Below are 23125 nucleotides of genomic sequence, written 5' to 3'. Positions count from 1 at the left end.
TATCTATCTATCTATCTATCTATCTATCCTCTGTAAATATTTCTCCTTTCCTCTTTCTCTCTCTCCATTATTCTCTCTCTTTATCTATATAAGCTCACGCCACATTCCCAACTACAATAGTAATACCGTATATATTTTCAGCCCATCGTCACTCCTATAATAATTAGAATAATTCAGAATCCTCAGTCCCAGCTCTTGTCTATGCAACATAGCGTGATGTAAGAAGTACTTTGATGAACTTTTGCCCCAAGCTTTACTTTCTGCACCATACAGTCAATAAAGCTAAGAAAAGAAGAAGAGGAGAGTTTGGCGCCCAAGTTGTGTTAACACTGTTTGCCTTCTCGAAGCTTCAGACTCAAAAGGTGAACTTACAACAGCGAGGAGAGGTGTAATACAAAAGGCAGGAATGCGGCTATTGGCAGCGCTCGGCCCTGACATCTATTCTAAAAAACATTAGAGGTAGGAATGTCAGAGAAGAAAAACACAACAAAGAAGACGTCTTCTGACCGATCTCAGAATGAAAATAGATGACATTTTGTAAGATGATTTCATAAAGCGTTACAAGGCACCCAGGGTACCGTCATACATTAAATTAGCCAAATTTTGCCAACAAACGCAACTCCTGTTAAAGTATTAGGCGGATCATTTACAGAGTTATACAAATCAGATATTTTGCCTTTTATGTTTGAAGAAGACGAAAAGGTCAGTTGATTCCCAGATGATGATATAATTTTTATAACTAGATTTGGCTGTAGATGAGGAACTTGTGGCATAGAGTCTGTGAGAACTTTGGATGTCAGTATTGTAGCCCAACTGCCCAATCTTGCACATTTAGGTCAGTGGTGTTGGGAAGATGCTATTATTGTAGCTACCGTTATTGTTGGCTAAACACCATGGCCAATTGATGTTTGCCATTGGTTTAGCTGGGTGGGATCTGTAGTCATCTACTTACACCCCCAATACATTAAGATTGTCAACCAAGGCAAAATAAGACAGATCAGGCTTCTGTATATGGGTAAGGGTAACTTAACTTATTGTTTTACAGACATCTTATTACCAAAAAGAATGAGGTCAGATGGCTCTTTCATAACTGCTTTCATCAAAGTGATACCTTGTCAAAGTCTTACAGCAGAATAAAAAGAGCTGGCATATGGATTGTCATCTTTCCTCATTGGAACATTGCATGAATTGAATGGGGTTCATTTACTAAAACAGCTAAAACTCTTTATTTGATATGTTTGAATAGTGCAGGAAATCAGTTGAAGATGCGTTCACTTTGACTGTCCAATCATGTGCAACAGAATTAAAAACAGCAGGATTTTTGCTTGTATGTGATTGGATGATTGAAGTAACTTATTTTCACCATATGCACAAATATAAATGAATATTGATTTGTCTATACCGATAACACTAACCCTCTCTGTAACCAAAACTCTAACACTAATCATTGCTTTATTCCTCTTTCCCTCCCTGTAACCTGAAAACAAACCTTTTCTACAACACTAACGCTCTGCAATCTTTTTAACAATCTTGTAATGCTAACAGTAACCCCAACCCTTGGAGTGACCCTAAAACTAATCTTTCTTGTAACCCTAGCTTCCCTATAACCATAATTCTGTGTCATCTTTACGGTAACAATAAATCTTTAAGTAACCCTAACATTAGATCACCCTATAATTCTGACTCTTTCACCAACCTAACACTAATCCTGCCCAAAACCCTAATATTACCCTTCCATAATAAACACTAACCCTCCTTGTTCCATTAACACCAACCTTCCACATCATTTAAAACTAACCCTCCCTGAAATCCTAACACTAACCCTCCATATAACAGTTATTTTCATTATAACCCTATCGCTAACCCTCCATGTAACCTAACAGTAACCCACCTTGTACCCCTAACACTAATACTCCATGTAACCTAACACTAACCCTCCATGTAACCTAACAGTAACCCCCTTGTACCCCTAACACTAACTCACCTTGTACCCCTAACATTAACCCACCATCTAACCCAACACTAACCCTCAATGTAACCTAACACTAACCCACCTTGTACCCCTAACATTAATCCTCCATGTACCTAACCCACCTTGTACCCCTAACACTAACCCTCTATGTACCCTAACCCACCTTGTACCCCTAGCACTAAACCTCCATGTAACCTAACACTAACCCACCTTGTACCCCTAACACTAACCCACCTTGTACCCCTAACACTGACCCACCTTGTAGGCCTAACACTAACCCACCTTGTACCCCTAACACTAACCCACCTTGTAACCCAACACTAACCTTCCATGTAACCTAACACTAACCCTCCTTGTACCCCTAACTCTAACCCTCCATATAAACCCAACAGCTATAACCTCATGACTAATCCTTTCTGTAACCCTGACTCTACCTGTAACCTGTCCTCTCAGTAAATTTAACCCCAGGTAATAATCTCCCCCTTCCCCTCCATGGTCCTCCATACCCAGATCCTGCTTTGGGGTGCTTGGAATCCATGTCCCTGATCTGATTGTTACCCTTTATTACCTATCCTATAGTCTCACCCAGACTTTGGGACTGAAATACCTTTGGCCCGACCCTCCTTCTAGTTGGGTGAATAGCGTACAGACAAGATTATGGTAGGGACAATAAATTGTGAGCTCCTTTGAAGGACAGTTAGTGACATGACTATGGGTTTGTACAGCGCTGTAGAATATGTAGGCGCTATATAAATTCAAGTTAATAATAATAACACTAAGGATACAAGCTACAAACCCTTATGATAGTTTTGCCGCCTTGCTAAGAGCACAAATAACTGAAGGAGTCAGATTTAGCCAGTGTTTTCTTTAAATATCCATATTGGTTAGAAATGTATACCCTGAACCAGTGTAAACATTCCTCCCTCAGTAAAATAACCCCGTAAATGAGGCAGCGAACACTTAGCAAAGGTTGATTCATCAAGTACAGTAAATGTAGACAGCTTACAGCTAATCTTTAAGACGAAGCATTTAAACACAATACCGTCAGAGCGCTGCGTGTTCCGTCTTGTCAGTTTAGTCTGCTTCCAGTCTGTTGTGTTTTTAGTTTATTTCAGGTTTAGCTTTAGAAAAAAAGATCTTCTAAAAGCTTTGGAACATTTTATGCTTTTCATCTTTTTTTTTTTTCTCCCCTCCTGTTTTATGTCTTTGGAAAGATGAGACGTTCAGTTCGGCTTCTGTAAACTTGAGTTTATTTAGCCACTTTTTATACTGCTGGCTTTCTGTGTCCCAGGTCTATCCCCTGCGAATGTAATTCTGACCATGGCCTGTGAAATGTCTATTCTACACTTTATTACAGAAGACAGGAATTATAAAAATGGCATTTTAGATAGCCGACTGGTTTATTTTATTTTTAATTAAAGGTGGATAAAATATTAAATAAATGGGGTTCATTCTAAGCTATATCATTTATTGCTGGCAAGATTGATATATCAACCAGTGACATTCCTTGGTGGAGAATCAATAATTGCCATTGAAACACATGGATCAGTAAGACTTTCTACCAGGGAATGGGCCTGATTTANNNTAAATCAGGCCCAATGTTTCAGTCACATTCCTAGACCCAATAGTGATAAATGGCCCATTGACAAAATCCATTGCCTTTCCCAAGCAATCCAAGTCTTGTTGTACAGGGCATTACCACAAGTTAGGATAAAAGTGTAATGAACGTAGTAATAACTGTATTATTACCCTTTTCACTGTCGCCCCAGAATGTGTTGTTCTGTATTATATGATTTTGGTACAGTTATATAACAGACGATTAGCATTTATCTATTGCAATCTATAGTGCTTCTCTATATCATTTGTCCTCCCAATGTCCTTGCAGAATAACTTACATAATGGACCTGATTTATTAAAGCTCCCCAAGGCTGGAGAGGATACACTTTCATCAGTGAAGCTGGGTGATCTAGCAAACTTGGAGTGAATCTGGTCCAGAATTCAAAACATTTGCTAGGAAATAGCAAATGACTTTAAAAAAATCAATTCCAGATTTACTGGATTACCCAGCTTCACTGATGAAAATGTACCTTCGGATCTTTCCAGCCTTGGAGCTTTAATAAATTAGGCATAAATGTGTGATATTTAGTAGAACTTAATATGTTGCAGATGAAGCCCTGATGGAACCCTAAGGACTGATTGTATAATAATCGTCCACCCCGAACCATCACTAACAATCATTCTGAAGTCTGTTCTTCATCCATTGCAAAGTTTAATAAAAGTAAGAGACCAAATATCCCCTTGCATTGCTCTTACCAAGGATAGAACTATAGAAGGGATTCTGCACATGGCCCAGAAATGTCCAGGAACACACAAAGTGCTCATAACTTTCATATTTCAGGCACCGTGCTGCCGTACGGGCAGCATGGTGGCTCAGTGGTTAGCTCTCTGGCCTTTGCAGCACTAGGTCCCAGGTTCGAATCTCAGCCAGGACTCTATCTGCATGGAGTTTGTAGGTTCCCCCTGTGTTTGTGTAGGTTTCCTCCGGGTACTCAGGTTTCCTCCCATAAAACATGCAGTTAGGTTAATTGGCTTCCCTCTAAAATTGGCCTTAGACTCTTTAAATGACTTATCACCATGGTAGGGACATTAGATTGTGAGCCCCTTTGAGGGACAATTAGTGACACTATGGACTTTGTACAGCACTGCATAATATGATGGTGCTATGTAAATACTGTGTAATAATAATAATAATTTGATCTCTGCAGGCTGTGTTCATTAGTTCTCCATGGTATATGTATTGTCTGTCCTTGGCTCACCCATACCTACCATGCCATGCATGCATTGATTGTGCTCACTATTCCGATGTACATGGGTGAGCCATTGTTGTAAATGCTTCTAGCTTTATGTTCTTCCTTCATGCATGCCCTGGGTACCCAGTGAGATTGGACATGATATAGGAATTTGCTTGATGTCTAATGTTTCATTTCCTTTCTTTGCCTAGGTGGTGGCACTGGGTGATGTTCCCGATGGAACGCTGGTCACCGTCATGGCTGGCAATGATGAGAATTACTCAGCCGAGCTCCGCAATGCCACAGCGGCAATGAAGAGCCAAGTCGCCCGATTTAATGACTTACGATTTGTCGGGAGGTCAGGAAGAGGTAAGTGTGACATTTTAATGTATTATATGTATTGTATAGTGAACTGGTATGGGATTTGTATTCCTCCTTATCAATGATTGTGATTGATAATACATTTTTGTTCTCAAAGGAATCTGATCAGGTTCCCCTTTCCTCTAAATCTTTATCCCAATTCAGAGGGGGTCTAACAATAGAAACAGCTCCTATACATCATTACACTCAACAATTCAATATAAACTTTGAATATAGAGATCTAAAAATAAATCATGAATAATTAGAAATATCAAGATTTTTTTTTCTCAAATTGTACCTAAAAATGAAACTCTTAGTTAATACATAACACCAAAACATGTTTCCAGATCTTTATCAAAGAAATGACTCATTACAATGTCATTAATGGATCTTGGTCATTGTATTCTATATATAGAATCAAAGGTTCTCCCCCTAGTGGCCATTTGTATAACAGGCAGCGCAGTGAGAATCTTATCTAAAAAACACCAATAGATCATTTAACCACAATAGCCCTGATTTATTAAATTTCTCCAAAAAAGATAGACTGTCATGGATAAACCTGAGCGATCCAACAAATTTTTAATTGATTTCTTAAAAATCATTTGCTATTAGTTTGCAAATGTTTTTCCATTGCAGGTTTGCTGGTCCGCCATACTAGCCTATCTCTGTAGATTTGGAAAGCATTAATAAATCAGGCCCATTGTTTTGTCATAGATGTGGTGCAAGAGAGGAACAGTAATAGGAATACAACTGGTATTAAAGGAACCCTAAAGATTCCCAGTGGCTAGTAATCCAGTGGATTCTATATTTTGTAAGGCTGGATTTGGAATAAAGATGAAAAGTAGATAGCAAGGTGTGTAAGTGGCTGTCATACTCACCTTGCAGCACTGGCGTCCTAGGTTGTAATCTTGGCTGTAATGCTATCTGCATGGAGTATGTATGTCCCTTTGTTTTTGTGGGCTTTCAGTAGATTACCTGACTTCTCAGACAACATAATTGATGTTAGACAATAATAGGGATTTGAAAGTGTGATCTCCTCTAGGGCATATTAGTGACATGCCTATGAACTTTGTACAGCACCACGTAATATGTTGGCGCTATACAAGTATTAGTGATAAAGCAAAAGGAAGCAAAAAAATCTTTCAATTTACTTTATTAAACATTAATAGTTTAAGGTGTAATTTGAAAATTCAATTGCTACAAATTCATTTATGGCCACCCCGTCACTCCCTGACTATGGCTGCTGTTATGACAGCTCGGAATTGCGCTTCTGTCGCCATACCTTGTGATTGACAGCTAGAAGAAGTTATTATAACAACTTGTTACACCGCTGAGGTCACAAGGCCAGGACTGACATAACACAACACACCTGCATGGCTTGCATGCCGGGTCCTCCACCAATCCGGGTGTAGGGATGGAGTCATGTGACTGCGACGACACAAATGGACAGGTGTTTGCTCATTCCTATGATTGGCAGCCCTCCTCTGTGATCTCCTTATAAATACCAAGTCCATGTGCAGGGCTCTAAGTGACATATTTATCCTCGGTGCGACACGCAGAAGTGTGCAGTGTCAAAGATGACAGACGATGGGGGGGGGGGACATTGCTGAAAAGCAGATCTGACCCGTGAAATGTGAAAAGCCATTGCGTGCTTGTGTAGAGCCGGCCGTCTTGAAAAGCCTTTTGTGGTTGCATTGTACTGCTTTGTGCATGCTTGTAGCCGGTTATTGAGAATGGATCGTTAAAGAGACCCTGTCACCAGACAATGAGCTTCTATAGGATTATACGAGCGGGGTATTTGCATGCAGCATATTTGCATGTTACTTGTAAAAGCCTCTCTTGTGTAGACATTCAAAAGCCCTGAGACTGCTGTTGGGTGTCACCGTCTTGGATGTGAGGTTGGCAGCCCCGGCAGAACCAAATGAAATTTCAGGAACAGAGAAAAAAACATTTCATTAAGGAAAGTACAGAAGGTTGGGTTGATGAGGAAGTCGCTTCTCCATATTGGGGGTCAATTTTGGAGGCATTGGGGGCTTCAATGGACATTACCCAGGGGCTGGATTGGGTTGGAAATGTTCAAATAAAGATATGATGGTTCACTTCCATTATCCAATCATGGTAAAAGAAAAACCCTGTTCAAGGCTCAGGGGACCATCCATTGGACTCATGTAGTAGCTCAGGGGACCCTCTATATGACACATGTAGGGGCTTAGGGGACACTCTATATGACACATGTGGGGGCTCAGGGGACCCTCTATGTAGGGGCTCCGGGGACCCTCTATATGACAAATGTGGGGGCTCAGGGGATCCTCTATGTAGTAGCTCAGGGGACCCTCCATATGACACATGTAGGGGCTTAGGGGACACTCTATATGACACATGTGGGGGCTCAGGGGACCCCTTTATATGACACATGACACATGTGGGGGCTCAGGGGACCCTCTATGTGGTGGCTCAGGGGATCCTCTATATGACACATGTGGGGGCTCAGGGGACCCTCTATATGACACACGTAAAGGCTCAGAAGACCCTCTATATGACACAAGTGGGGGCTCAGGGGTCCCTGTATATGACACATGTAGGAGCTCAGGGGACCCTCTATATGACACATGTGGGGGCTCAGGGGACCCTCTATGTGGGGGCTCAGGGGATCCTCTATGACACATGTCTCTGACACATGACCCCTTTAGTAGACTTATATTGGACCCCTTTGAAAGCCATGCTGAGCTAGCTGTAAGCATTTGAATGAAGTTTCAGAGAAATAAATATAAACAAATTATGTATTTCCATTTCTTCTAGCCCTCCAGGTCCTATATCTTATGTTTCACAGTCTATAAATAAATTCATCTGCCTGTCCTGACTGCCTTTAGGATGCCACAGGGCCCCCTCTTGAACCACTAGACACCCAATAGTATTTTTTTTTTTTTAGCATTTAGTGACATTGCAGCTGGCAATGCAACTGGGTTTTTGCTGTTATTTACCATACTTATTTTTATTTCATATTTTTTATTCTAACTGCATGTGTTTGGAGGTATGGAGGAAACCAGAGTGTATGAAGGTAACCTGTGCAAACATGGGGGGAACATGCAAACTCATGGGATTCAAACCAAGAACCCAAGATTGCAAAAGCTACGCACTGAGCCACCATATTTTATAGGAAGGCTGGTACAGGTAATGGCCTCACCACTAACTGACCATGTGCATGAGCCATTGGGGACCGTGTACAGTTGTGAACATGGTGTAGGTGCCAGGTAAAGACCGGGGTAATGCTGGAAATCTGCACAGTTACAGATTCAAATCAATTCTCCATAACAGTGCTGAGGTTGGCACAACATGCACCAAATGGCAACAGGTTGGGAACCAGGATCCGAGTGCATGAGGACAACTTCTGATCCGAATAGAAATCTGTTTTTAGTTTGGATATCCAATCACGTGATAGAAGTTAGGAAAGAAGACAGTTTACATGTAAACCGGTCGTATTCCGTGTAGATAACTTTTCTGAACTGAGCTCCTTAATCTTCAAAAGGCGCTCAGGTCCTCGCCCAACGATCGGAAATGCGCCCCCCTCTCCTCGGCTCGCTCGTCTCACACTGTACATTTCCTGTGTTTCCTAACCACGGCCAGGCCTTGCAAACCGCATTTTCTGAAACAAAAAAAGAGGAATTTCTGAACAACACACATTATGCAATGACAAAAATCTATTTTGTTTCCCTGCTGAACTGAAAGCGCTGCTTCCGCACGTTTATTGACGGTTTGGGCTGAGCGAGTCATTCAGGCAAATTGAAAAGTAATTTTGTGGTTCTTGTTAATGGCTCACGTCTGAGGGACATCCCGTCAGATCTAGGAGAAAAAAAAATTAGCAGCAAATGAAGAATGAATCGATGGCTGGGATAGTACCAGGCTGGCGCTGGCCCTGGTTACGTCCTGGCTTGTAATAGCCATCATCCATCAATTGACTATATTCTTATATGAGGCCAAAAGTGCCACCCGTGCAAGGGTGCTGCAAAGCCCAAGCAACCCAGTCATTCCCTCCTGGTCAATGCTTGGTGAAAGTCACATTCACTGCTTTATAAATTCACCAAATGTGATGTGAACCAGCACTAAGTGCTTCAAGATCTCGGTGGGCCCTTGGCTGATAAGGCGGAGCAAGATGGAATGATTAGCAATGTGGCAATTAAATCATTTATAAAAGACAGTTTATGATTGGCTCCTATTAATTAACAAACTCTGCAGATGTGATATTTGCCATGGAAAATGTAAAGATATAAAAATGAGGAAATGACACCCCAGGAGGGGACCTATGATCTGTAAAATTTGTTTTCTTGGTTCCCTGTCACACTTCCTCTTTAACGATTGCAAACACCACGCAGAAACCTTGTAAGTACTTAATGTCCCCATTAAAAGGCAAATACAGTGGCTGCTTCTATAGTCCCTACTGTGACCACAGACCACAAATCAAACATCGCCACCCAGTGGAAAGTCTGATAACAGCCAGCTGACTTGCAGCCTGACACACGGGGCCAACAACCATCCTGGCACAGAGCCACCCAGACTGCAATTAAAACCGTTGACATGATGTATTGCAAATAATTAGAGTGACGCCAAAAAGCGCCAGAAATGCTTGGTGAAGTAATAAGCCTTATGCGCTTACTTTTATTGTCTTAATTGCCTCCAGGGAGAATGTTGTTTGAGTTCTATTATTTATGACGGCCCTTGTGTGTATTACATGCCTGGATCGCCCAGTCCTCATCTCATATTGTCAATGCCGATAGTGGAGCCATCAGTTCAATTGATAGATTGCACCACTATAGACAGGTTCTCTTTATTCCTAGAGCAAACAGCTGCAGCTTTATTAAAATAATAACAGGTGGTCCTGCCATGGAGGGTCTTCCAGATCCAGGCTAGGTCCCCTGTTGTCACCATCAGTGAAGTGCATGGAGCCAGAAAGTGGCTTCAAAAAGTCTGCAAGAAATTGGCAGCATTGAGAGGCAACAAATGCTAAAAACAAGTTTTTTAATTTGTCATAGACGGCTCCTAAGCAAACTGAGAGTCATCCAGTTATGGTTTCCCTATCCGTAATTTGTATGCATGTAGGTGTGGAGCAGAGATTAACTGTGCTTGCTGTCATTACAAATTAATTATGTGTTTGTTATATGAAGACTGCAGACAGGTAACCGGCAGGCAGCCGCGCAGACGTAAACTTCGTCTTGAAAGATCAAAACCTAAGGGGTTGTTTCCTAAAGAACAGACACCCAGTCTGTCTGCGCAGGACGCTGAAGAACTGCAAGTTGCAGCATGCAAGGATAATTCTGGAAATTAGGGCTAGATAAATCTTAGAAGCCTGCTCTCTGAAATTCACAGTGCCCAGATAAAATCTACACAAACCAGGGAGAACATAAAAACTCCATGTAGGTATACCCTGGCTGAGAGTCAATCCTAATGCTGCAAAGTGCCCATTCTTAGCCATCGTGCCACCTATGTGCCCAATTACTTACATTATGTCCTCAGTCTTTCGAGTTAAATCACACTGGGTGTCAATAAACTCAGAAGACCTGAGACATCTAGTGGCAGAAAAGACATATTGCGAGGGACAGCGCTATACAAGCAGGTGAGTATTGCAGCCAGGCCTTTGTATTTGTTTCCAGTACTGTCTGGGGCCCCTTAGTCTGGAATTGGGCTTTAGATTCCCAAGAGTTAAAAAGAAAAAAAAAACATCGGCTGAACAAATACTATGAATGATTAATGTCCAGTAAAATGGAAACCATTATAATGTTTTAGAGCTACGTTAAGACTGCCACGGCATACTAAATCCCGACAAAATCACAGAGCCTGAAATATCTAAAAATGGTTTTAGCTGTTCATATATAAATGTGAGCCGGTGGTCTCACTGCATCTGTTCCCGGGTCAGGAGGACCATTAGCGTCTTTCTATCTCTTGGCTTCTCTCCAGCCCATACACGTGTCAGCACCACACATGCCTTCAGCTGCTCTATGTACGTGTGTGCATTTTTTACCATAATACCCCAAATCCATGGCCCAAATGTTCTCTGGGTTTCTTAAAGTGCATCTGGTAATTTGGAGGGAGGAGGGAAGGTCCAGGCCTTGTGCCCTCTGGGTTTGGGGTATATTCTTCTGTTATATATATATTTGATATGTTTCTATGGGAGCTGCCAAATTCTCAGCAAGAGTGCTCAGAAAAATGTTTCTAGGCTTCTTCCTTGATGGGGGTATCAAAATTACTTGGGGTGTCAGGAAGAAAAGTTGGCAAAGCTGACAGGGACAAACAGCACATCAGTCACAAGTAATTTTTGGTCAGCAACTTAGGGCCCCATAGATATCCAGGGGCCCAGCTACAACCTCAAACTGCAGTAAACCAGAGAAATACCACAACTGGTTGGAGTTGATCTCTTCTTCATCACTCAAAAAGAGAACAGTTGGACCATAATAGATAATATAGGTAGATACTTCCCCCACCTCTTAGATTGTAAGCTCTTCAGGGCGGGGGGCAAGCTGCTATCATTCTACCCCTAATTATCTCTGCTTGTTAGGTATTGATTGGATCATGTTTCTTGTCCTTTGAGCTTAATTGACATGTCTTCTTTTTTATAACCTAACTTTTGGTGGCACTTAAACCCAAACCATGATACCTAAATCAGCACATTTCCAAAAATAACCAGGGACAGTATCTATCTTCCTTATTCTTCCCGCCACCTAAAGACAGGTGCTCTTTAAAATGATAAGGGAAGCCAACTGTTGATGAAAAGCCATGACGTCCACCTGGAACCGAGATGTCACTTTTGACATTGTGGACCTTCAAAGTTGGCTGAAAACCATCTGCAGTTCCTGTAAGTTACTCGCCTGGTTTATTAATCCCAGGATTGTGATCGTCCCCTCTCCTCGCTGCGAATGACTAAGGCATTCTCTTATTTACAGCACAATGCCTGGCTGTTTTCCTAAGGTGTACGCTGTTTACTTATCCCTGCATGGATTGCAATGTTCTGTTACTCTGTTTGCTCAAACGCTGAGTTATGTCTAGTGTGTCTGGTTTGTCAAGGAATTCAATGTGAAAACTTTTCTTGCTTTTGATGCATAGAACTTTTGGAAAGTGGCTGAGAATTATGTTCTAGATACATGGGTGTGAATTAACCCTTCGCAGGTACTGCAAAAACACGCCTAATGAGGACCTGTTACTCTATGGTAATATAGCAGAACATGAAGCCTTGTGCACCCTTGTACAGGACACTTGGCACAAAACTGGGTAAGATCATTTAATTCCACCACATCCTCCAAGTCGGAGCTTTCTATGGGCAAGTTCGGTGCCAGAGATGGATGGTTAAGGAAACCGGTTACAGATTTTTTACCAAGCATTGCCAAATCAGAGAGAATGAAAGTCATTTACCATGCAATGTGGTTGGATTAACAGACGTTGCAACATTTGAGGTTGCTGAACCACTGACTTGAATAGGAACACTTCCCCATCATATTTCAAAGTCTTTTGGATGGCAAATTAAATGTTTCCATTTCCTATAGGTTTCCATTTCCTGTGCAAGACAAACTTAAATGCTCAAAAACCTCTCTTAGGGGTTTGAAGCTCAGAGAGCACCTTCTAGGTCCACCAGTATCTGCTCTCGGATGCCCTAATGGCAAAGCTAAGTGACTTTCCATCTGATTATAGACTAAGGGAGCAGAATGGAGTTTTGGGAGGAGAGACGGGGCTTAGAAGAGCATGGGAAAACTCAAGACTGATTGGCTTCATCTACTTGTATCTCGTGAGCTGCTGATCATATTGACACTTGGTTGAATTGCTCAGATTTTTTTTTTTGAAGTTGTCATACCTTTATATTTGCTATCAGGTGTGGACAGTTCTATTGATAATACACAGTTCATTGATTTCAGAGTTTAGAGAGCTATGTGAGGTATGCACCCTTATCTGGAACTAACCCTGTCCAACCAGACTTGTTAATAAATAGAGATTTATATACCATATAGGTGTCTAGGGTGGCATTCCCCGTCCTTCAGTCGGTCCTGGCACAGGTGGTTCCGGTTAAGGGCAAGAAGAGCTCTGTGATGGGTAGAAAGAGTTTAGTTTGTTTCTGGTAAACCTTGGTGGATTTCTACCTGTTTAAGCTTCTGTTTCATTTATGGAATCCATGCTACCAAGTCCCAGCTATGATTGGTTATGGGATTGGGTGGGATGGAATTCTTAGAAAGTGATCTGTGTTGAAGATTTTTCTTCACTTCCTTAATATATCCCGATATTCATTAATAAGAATTGTTTTGGGGGCTGTAAAAGAAATATATAAATGAAGTGATTATTGATTTTTTTCTTGCATGCACAAAAATATATATATTGTTTTTTTAAGATTTATGTGCATCCTAGAGGTCAGTGATCATTTATGATGAGAAAGTTTGGATCACAGCTGTAATTTAAATTGAATTGAACATAAACTTGTTCTTCTTACATTAAAAATTGTCATTTGGAAAGGAAACATTTATTAGTGCACAGGCAGCATTCTAAGGTGATCAGAGCTATGGGTGGGGTAGTGTGATTTGGGTCCCTCAATATTTGCCCCTTAATGATCTGATTCGTCTTTATAATATGACTCAGTGGTTAGCACTCTGACCTTTGCAGTTCTGAGTCCTAGGTTCAAATCTTGGCCAGGACACTGTCTGCATGGAGTTTGCAGGTTCCCCCTGTGTGGGTTTCCTCCAATATTCCAAAGACATGCAGTTAGAATAATTTGTTTCCCTTGAATTGTCCTTAGACTGTAATTATGACATATGACTATGGTGACATTGGATTGTGAGCTCCTTTAAGGGACAGCTAGTGACATAACTATGGACTTTGTACAGCACTGCGTAATATGTTGGCGCTATATAAATACTGTATAATAATATATAAATGATACCACTAACAATTGCCCCTCTTTGCTACTCAAAAAAGTTGTGCACTCAGACTCTTGTATTTCCCATGTATTGGGTGCAAATTATTTGCAGGAAGAACAAAGGCTGCAGAGCGCACCGCAGGCTCGTAGAACAGTCTGCACACTATTTGCTCTGTCTGTGTAATGTTTGAACAATGCTGTCTCACTACCCACAAAACACGAGTGCCAGTGAGTTATAACCACTAATTTGAATGTGGAGGATTTCTCTTTGTGTGTAAGCCACAAGTGTGGTCAGTAAAACCACCGCTGCAATTTCCAGTGTGTGCAAGCATTGTTCAGACTCCATAAGGGCCGCCAGATGACACTGAATGGGGGTCAATGAACTGAAAGGGTGCGGGGAAACCCCCTGATAGAAGGAGATCGCTTCTGGACTGAATTAAAATGTAGATTTGGAATCTCATCGCTGAAATCCCATTTGAGTTTCTACAAGTTAATGAAAGTTCAAAAGAGGTTTTTTTTAAAACGTGTATCTTTTGTTTAAGAAAAATAAACCCTATTCCTCCCTTTTAATAAATGAAAGCAAAGTATATTCATCTTGATTCCACTATATAGATCTACTACCATGCTTCCTGATCCCCAACTCTTCCCTTGTGCTGCTCGTAGGAGGACCCTACCATTGGGCAGCCAATAGGAAGTGTACACATCATGTGATCACTCAGAAAAAGGACCCCGCCTTCTGTAATCAAAGAAGAGAAAACTCAGAACTGGAGGGTCACATGACCATGACTTTAGGTTAATAAAAGGGCAATTAACTTTTTTTTTTAGCACCTGAGCCCAACGAAGAGTGAACAAACAATAACCCAGCACTAGATTCACTTACACACTGCAAAGGTTCAACTGTTCATATTGCCAAGGCATGGTGAATAATGAGATAAAAATTACCCCTCGCTTAGCCTTCTTCTTCTTTATGGGATGGGTCCCCAAAAAACTCAGCTCAGTAGCTCTGCCTACTGGCCAGTTGCTGCTCTGATGTCATCCCATACTGTGCTGGACCAGCAGTCCTGCTTTAACCCTTTCTTACTAGGTAGCCAGTACACTTGCATTGTAGAGCAGGGTCCAGCAAGTCCAAGAGTTTGTATTTTCAAGTAGCTTCTACCAGTGGTAGCCCTATGGAGAATGAATGGGGGCAGCAGTGAGCGGTTCAGTACAATTCACTGCTACCATCTGTCAAATGTGGACTTGTTGGTCCTTTAAGAACCGGCTCTGATGATCATGTGACTAAACTGCTGGCAAGATGCCCCTAGGACCCACTCGGGATCACTCGATCCCAGGCCTCCTGCTATGGTAGATACTTTACATTGTGAGCTCCTCTGAGGGACAGTCAGTGGCATGTACAACGCTACGTCATATGTTGGCGCTATATGACCACTTGCTAATATGTAGTCATGTGGCCGATATAATCAGCACTTAGCGCACTCAGCTATTTGTTTTTAATAAGTGAAAAATAAAACATTTGACATTCTTTTTCTTTGGCCGTTGTCTGTTGGACGCTGGTCTTTTTGGCGTTGGGCGCGTTTTCCAATCCTTCTCTCCTGGCCTGATATTCAGTATTGCAGCTTCGGAGTCTGGCAGGCAGTCTCGGATTTGGACAATAGGGAGTTCAATGACTTCCCAATAGGAAATTGCTGAGTACTTTATACTTCCTCTAAGACTTCAGTATATTTGTGTCCATAACTATTTCCTTGCAAGGTTATTTTTCTTGGTAATGACAAGGGGGGTGGAGCTTTTCCCTGGAGCCTCGCAAAATTATTCACCCCCCACCATTATCATCATCATCCGCCTACTCACTAAATAACGCTCAGTTCTCTCCACTTCTGCAGATGTTTGCTTGTTGAGAAACACAGTTGTTTACATTTAATTGCTAATTAAAATTGTGGATCCTCCTATATAGAATATAACAACCACAAATTCTAATTTTAAGCTGTTTTGTTTTTTTTTTGCTGTAATCTTTTTTAAACCTGGATATCCCGCCAGTAACAGTACTTCCTATTGGAGGCTGACAACACTAAGCCCCTGCCTTGTAATAGGCTGCTGTGTTGTCAGCTTGCCATGTGACCTGCTTCGATTGGCTGTTGGACTGACATACTCGTTCTGATTGGCTGGCCAGAAGCCAACTGCAGGAGCATGCACGGCAAGATGTGAAATATTCACATGCAATCATTCATATATTATTAATAATTGAATTGTTTTTTCATCTCAGATTATTAAAATTTAGGAAAAGTATGCCACATGGAAAGCAACAGAAGTTTTTATTTATCTAGAGGCATTAAAAGCTTCCTAATTTTTTTTTTGTACAGAACTTATTGGGGTCTATTTGTAAATGTTTCCCAAGATTCTCCCAACATGTATACAAATTATCATCATCTGACCCTAAGCATAGGCCCCTACAGAGACCCTATGTCATATCAGAAGAGGGGCCCAAGCCAGTTCTGCACAGGGGCCCAAATTGCATGTATTATGTACATTTTGGATAAAATCTGGGTGAATCTTGGATGAAAATGTCCACTTATTAGACCCCATGGGTTTTTTCTCCAGTCATCTGGGCTCCTGTACAATAAAATCAGATATTGCTCAGTGGAATCTCCTCACCATATAGACACAGAAATGAGATCTGAGCACAATTAATTGATTCACCTGTTCTGCAGTCAGATTACATACGGCTTAGCTGTAACCGAGACATATGTAATATATACACCCCGATATACCGGACGGGGTATCCGTGACATTCACATTCCTCCCCCTGTTTTCCAGGCGTCGGCAACCTGTGCCTGACAGCTGTCCGCTGTCGGGCCTCGGTGGGCCGATGTGAAGAGGGGAATGGAAGGAGATGAGGGTCTTGTGCCGGCACCAAATTTCTCCTTTTTTGTGGTCATGTGACTCTCTGGTCCTGAATCTTCTATTGGTTTGTAGGGGGTGGGGTTCTTCCACCAGTGTCTGGGTGCCATGGACATTTCCTATTGGCTGTTCAGTGGTGGGGCCCTCTTAGGACCCATAAAAGGGTGCAGCTGAAATGGAGACTGAGGGGGAGCACTGGATTAGCAGGTCCTGGAGATCGCAGGGATCTAGTCCTGGGTTGGAAAGGGTTCATTTTTATTATTAAGTATTTAATCCTAGAAGTTTACAAGTTGGTCCTGCCACTTCCAACCTGCTTTGCTTTCTCAAGCTTTGTTACCATCACTGCCCCTCCAAAAAATATCAGCTCTTATAGGAGACTAAGCTTTATTTTAAATTTCTGGCTGCCGTTGTCCTGAATCCTGCTCAGTTCGGGGCTCCCAGGCTGCAGGTATACAACATTTTCGGTGGGGAGAATACTTGTTCCCCCCCTCTACATGCAGTGGTTTAACCCACTGGCTCATACATCACTATAGGAAACATGAAATGGTGGGAGGATCCATTGCAAGTAGTAGGGGGAGCAGGTATTCAGCCAATTCAACCAGTTTATTAGCAGGGTTCAGAGGAAACCTAGGGTGCCTGAAGAGGTCACTTTGGGCTCCTTAAGCAAACAGCAGGTCAGTGTAGGGAACACCTTTGATGTTTTTGGCTATCTGTAAGGTGAAATTCTTCCCACTGGCCAGCAATTTAAGAGGCATTCTTCCCAATGACTACCACTCTAATATACTGTGAGCTGTGAATATAGTAATTATAGCAGGGGTTTCCTGAAGACCCGAATGTTATTTTTAGGGCCCCCCCATGGTCAAAAGGCTGGGTCACTTTATATACAATGTTGTGCGCCACCTCCAGGTCCAGAAGAGTATTGCAGGGGAATCCTCCGCAGTCCCCTTAGCTCCCATTTCCCCTTTAAACATTTCCGTGACCCATCTTTTAGGGCACACAATCATCCTGGATGAATTTCCTAGCTCGTTCTATTCCCATGAAAGGATAATAAATTGCAATATAAATACAACAAAGGCAGCAGCAGCTTTCCTGAATTATTCCTCGGACGTTCCCAGTTCTCTTTGTTTTTTGGGGACATTATTAGTGGATGAGAAGCCATTGTACTGAAGAATAATTAATGACATTTGTAGGGTTCGAGGCGCAGAGTTCCTGCTTTACATAATGTTCCATCTATTATAAGACAAATCTAATGCAGATGCTTCCAAGGAATTTTATTGGGTGGGTTGTTTGCTGGGGATGCAGCTTATTGTCTGCAATGGGGTTGAGAGAAATGGAGAAGATTGTCCTAAAACTCTCCATTACATAAGATGGGTGCACCACTGGTGGGGCACAGGTTGACTTTAAGGATTTTACCATGAGCTGGCTGGAAGGGGGGGGGGTTATCCTCACTTCCTGTTGTGTCTCTAGGACAGGAAATGAGTGACAATCCTTTAATTGGGGAAATAGACATCATTAATGTTTTGCAGTTCCGCTATTTAAATAGAAGAATCACATAGCCTAAGAATTGTAAAGGTTAGCCCCTTGTCAAGTTTGCTGTCCCTATTTTAGAAAGTCACCCCTTTATTTGACCTCACCACCAAGAATAAAGTTTATTCATTTAAAGTTGTCCCTTGAAAGGAGGAGAAGTCTTCCTATGGGGACACATTTTACAGGGACTAATAGGTAATTTCCTAATGTTCGGAGATGTCCTCTAAATTCCTGTTGTTTTTTTGGAGCAGGGAGTTAAAAGAAATATTATTATAGGTACACAGGCAGCAAGAAATAGCCTGGCAGGGGGTTTAACCCTTTCTTGCTCACCCAAAACCTGGCAAATAAGGAGAGGGGCCAATCTGGTGTTCTACATACATGCACTAACAAGGAACATTAGTTGGAAGGGAGAACAGAGGGCTGACCAAATAGGTATTCTGCTGCTCCTTCACCATCCAATCACTGGCTTGGAGGTGGGAAATGACGTAGAAATGACAGGCCGGGATGATTAGACAAAATAACAAATCCTGTGCCAGCTATAAGAGCTCATATGTTTGTATTTTATGGTTGGATTTAGCATTAGATCTGCATTTGGTGAGGTTGGGGCCCTGTTCACTAAATTGTGTTCACCTGACTGTCGTCCCAGGAGCCGGTTGCTGCAGTTGTCACTTAATAGACGTGAGCCTATTTGCATCGGGACATGTCCGTTGGTATTACAAATAACACACAGCTCTCACACTCCTCCTGGGCTGGGAAGACACTATGATGATCATAATAAATCACTGACTTTAAATTGCAGCCCCCCCCCAGGAGATTTCCAGGTACGTGCTGTGCCAGCTCCTCTGTCAGTAAGCAGCAGTCTGTTACTGGCCAATAGCCAAATCTACAACCGTTCCTATCAAGTTCAACAAGTTACCGGCCAAACCTGCTCGTCCTGATCCCAGAGCACCCCATTGTTAATGTATTTGGCACCATTCTGGCTTTTATTTTCAGTGCATATATTTATTTTATGTTGATTTATTGCACAGCTCATAGATCTCTGTATTCACTTTTAAGGCAGCGATTTTTAGTGGTTCACTAATAAAACTAAAGCTGCAATAATTATCGTTGGAAACAAACGACTAATGACCGTTCATCTGATAATGGTTAACAAAAAAAGTGCACAATGACACCTATGAATGAGGATTGTCGCTGGAAACGAATGACCGTCCCGGCAGATCTGATTAGGGACAATCGTTCGCTATTTATTGTGTGTATGATCGTTCAGTGATCGTGGATTGTTCTGTGATACACTTTCTCCTTTACATGTCACTTCCTGCATCATTTAAACGATCATATCTAGCGTGTGTACACTATTGGTGGATTATATTTGAACGATCGTATCGTTACAGCATGTACAGAATTGTGCACGATACAATCGTTCAAATATAATTGCGCATAATCATTAGTCGTTCGTTTTCTAACGACAATTTTTGCACGTGTGTACCTAGCTTTAGATTTCTATTGATTGATCAATAATTGTACAGAGCATTGTACTGACATGGACGATGAATTATAAAACATGCTGCGGGTGTAGCTTATAGGGGATCATTTATTCTGCCTGGCCAATCAGAAACCAGAATGAGGAGCAAAATTGCCCTTGTGCACCTAAAGTGTATCTGATCTTGATATTTTGTAGCTTGCTCTCTGTAGATTTTGTCAGCTGCATTTGCTTTCTTTTTTCTTGCTTTTTTCCCCTGTATCGTGCAAGTAACACACTTCCTGTCTCATGGTGACAACCCATTCTCTATCTATATGGGAACAGTGTTGTCATCATGGGACAGGACTACAGCATATAATGAAATACTTAAGCTATGTACACACTTCCTATGGTTCTCGCCCGATAATCGGCTCAGGGCCGATATCAGACAAAAATCTGAAGTGAGTACAGCGCACATTGTTCAGCATCCGAACGACCGTCCTGGCCGATCCACGGACGATGAACGACAAACGATCGTAATGCAAGTGAAGGAGAGCGTGCAGCTGGGTGCCGCTCTGTCATTCTCCCCCTCCCCTCTCCATAGAGCAGAATGGCGCTGTATGTACAGCATTGTTCATGCATCGTGCAGTCTTTATCGTTGGAAAGGATCATGAAATGTCCTTTCCAACGACTATAATTGCAAGTGTGTATGAGGCTCTACAACAGTTGACAAAAAAAATGTCACTTCTGGGTATTACGCACACATGACCGTCCTCTCTGACACCTTCTGATGTATTAGTGCTCAGTGTCTGGTGGCCATCAGCTCTTTCAGATTGGGGTTGGGGCTCTTCCAGGAGGCTGACAACGTTGCTGCAAATCAAGCAGTGCCGTAGAGTTGTCATCCTGCAGCTGGAAGTACCGTTACGGGCCAGATTCTAAACTTTGCAACAAGTTCATCATATATAAGTAAGGAGGGCAAAATATATTAAGGACCCATTCACATAAATGCAGTGCAGGAACCTGTGCACAACTGCATAATAATGTTTATGCTATACGTTGTGCATTGCAGTGCTATTCATTCTTCATGGCATCCAAACTCACCTTCATGGCACTACAGGCCAATACATTATGGTTACAATGCCCAAAATAGTGCAGGGCTGATTTTTGGATGGATGTGGAGCCCTAATGCAAATGCACAATGGCCAAAGCAGCACATAGGTGTGAAAGGGCCCTTGAGGTTTTCATACACTATGAAGGCAAGTCAATCTGCATATCATTTTAAATGAAAGGGGCCCCTGGTCAGACCTCGTGGTGGGACCCTGTGGCATTTTTGGAACGAGCCCTGAAATTTTGGACATAAAGCCTTTCCATGGGTTCTGTAAAAGATGCATTTTGTTCCGCTCTTTCGGTTTCAGTTAATAATTATGTGCAGAAGGAGCAGCCAAGAGCCCCTCCGGGATGCGTGACATATATCCCAGGAGGCTCTGCACTCCCATTCTAGTCAGTGCCATAATAAAAATAATATTAATAAAAATATGAGTAATAATCAGATAATCATTTCTTTCCTAATATTCTCCAAAGATTGAACACAAACCCCTTTCCTCTTCCCTCGGTTGGCCATATTGCAGCTGTCAGCCCTGCAAGTAACAGATATTCACTTCCTTGCAGTCGGAGTGATTTTTCCATCCGCTAAGAGAGTGGAACTTTTTGTTGGTAATATTATTATTTCTGAGGTGGGAAGACTCGGTGAATCTGAATGAGTTTACCTTTCAGAAAGCTAATGCCGTATTTGCTGTTTGACTTGGTAGAGATGTGTGGAATCCTTGGCCGTCTCCAGGAACAGAAAGAGGAAGCTGGGATCCACATTAGGAAAATAATATATTGTGTACATAGAAGAAATGTTACATTGTGACACCTGTGTGTTACTTTTTATAACATTTTTATGATGTATGTGATAGAACACAGTTTCCCATTACTGTTACTATTTGCACCCCTCTTTGTTCTCACTTTTGTTTTAACATGAGGGTACTCTTGAAATAATTATAAATTATATCCACAGATCATTGTACATTAATGGGGTGATCAGTGGGAAGAATTGCTGGCCATTGGAAGAATGTCACCCTTACAAATAGCCAAAAAGGTCATTGGAGTCACCTAAACTGGCCTAGGTGTCAAAATTGCTCAAGGAACCCCCAGCAACCTCTAAAGGTACCCTAGTTGAGAAACACTAGTTTAGAATATGATGAATGTATGAGAAGATGACGCTGGTATTGGTTTAAAGAAAAACTAAGCAGTCAAGGTCAGAAACAACTTTCACAATTAAAATATTTAATCCACTCGTCATTGCCGAAGGCTGATTTCTCTTGTAAGAAATATAAGCTTATAGTGCAGAATAGAGAAGTGGGGTCCTTCATAAATGTGCGAGCACTTTGCTTTATAGCTCGTGTCTTTCAGAATGCAAGAACGTATCCTTCGCTTCGGGGCTCCGCAAATCACCGCTCTGAAGGCAAGATTATTCTAGTTAAAAGGGAGCAGAGTCACCTTAATTAGAAAATGCATGATATATATATATATTAAACTCTATATAGATTATATATTATATGCAGGTGTATTTATATTTATATATATATATATATATATATATATATATATATATATATTCTTTAAAATAAAAGCCTAAAATACAAACAGTAAAAAAAATAAAACTTGACATTTATACATCTTGTATTCTAAGTTTTATACAGGTTTAACAAGGTAAAGTTCAAACTACACTTCCAATAGATATATAATAAAAACATGGACCTACCTACTCGCTGTTGATACTTTTTGACTATTTTTGGGTTTGTTAAACACACAGGCTTTAGTTTTGTAAAAATAGCTCCCAGACTTATTTTAAGCCCATAACAATGGTCATTATAAAGTTGTTTTGTACTTTGTATGGAGAAAAGCAGAAAAACATCCCAAAGACAGAGTTTTGTTCTGCAGAGCAGGTTGGCCCTCCTGGAAGGGCAGGTTTGTGACATCTTATTGTGGAAGTCATTAGGGGATTTGTTGTACAGGCTGCTAGTCTGTGTAGGTTATACAATGTCACAACATTTATTTCCATCCAGAGTTGCATTCATTTCCTCCAAGATCTTGCATTGATGATGGAAGTGTTGGAAGCACTGTGTAAAGTCTACTCCAACACATCCCAAAGATTCTCAATGTCAAGGTCTGGAGTCTGTGGGGCCAATCCATGG

The 23125-nt window shown here is 41.5% G+C and overlaps 1 protein-coding gene across 2 annotated transcripts in view; it reads left to right on the top strand.

Annotated features, from left to right (window-relative positions):
• RUNX1 (RUNX family transcription factor 1) overlaps nucleotides 1–23125 on the top strand; it is a 163537-nt gene that overhangs the window by 97520 nt on the left and 42892 nt on the right. For both annotated transcript variants that reach the window (XM_072398272.1, XM_072398271.1), the window contains exon 4: nucleotides 4974–5130. In XM_072398272.1, the coding sequence (XP_072254373.1) occupies nucleotides 4974–5130 (157 nt within the window). The remainder of the gene's footprint in view (nucleotides 1–4973; nucleotides 5131–23125) is intronic.

Source organism: Pyxicephalus adspersus, chromosome 1 (genome assembly GCF_032062135.1).
Source record: "Pyxicephalus adspersus chromosome 1, UCB_Pads_2.0, whole genome shotgun sequence".
Classification (NCBI taxonomy): Eukaryota; Metazoa; Chordata; class Amphibia; order Anura; family Pyxicephalidae; genus Pyxicephalus; species Pyxicephalus adspersus.
Note: the sequence above shows the minus strand (reverse complement) of the source record. Positions and strands in the feature narration are given on the sequence as shown.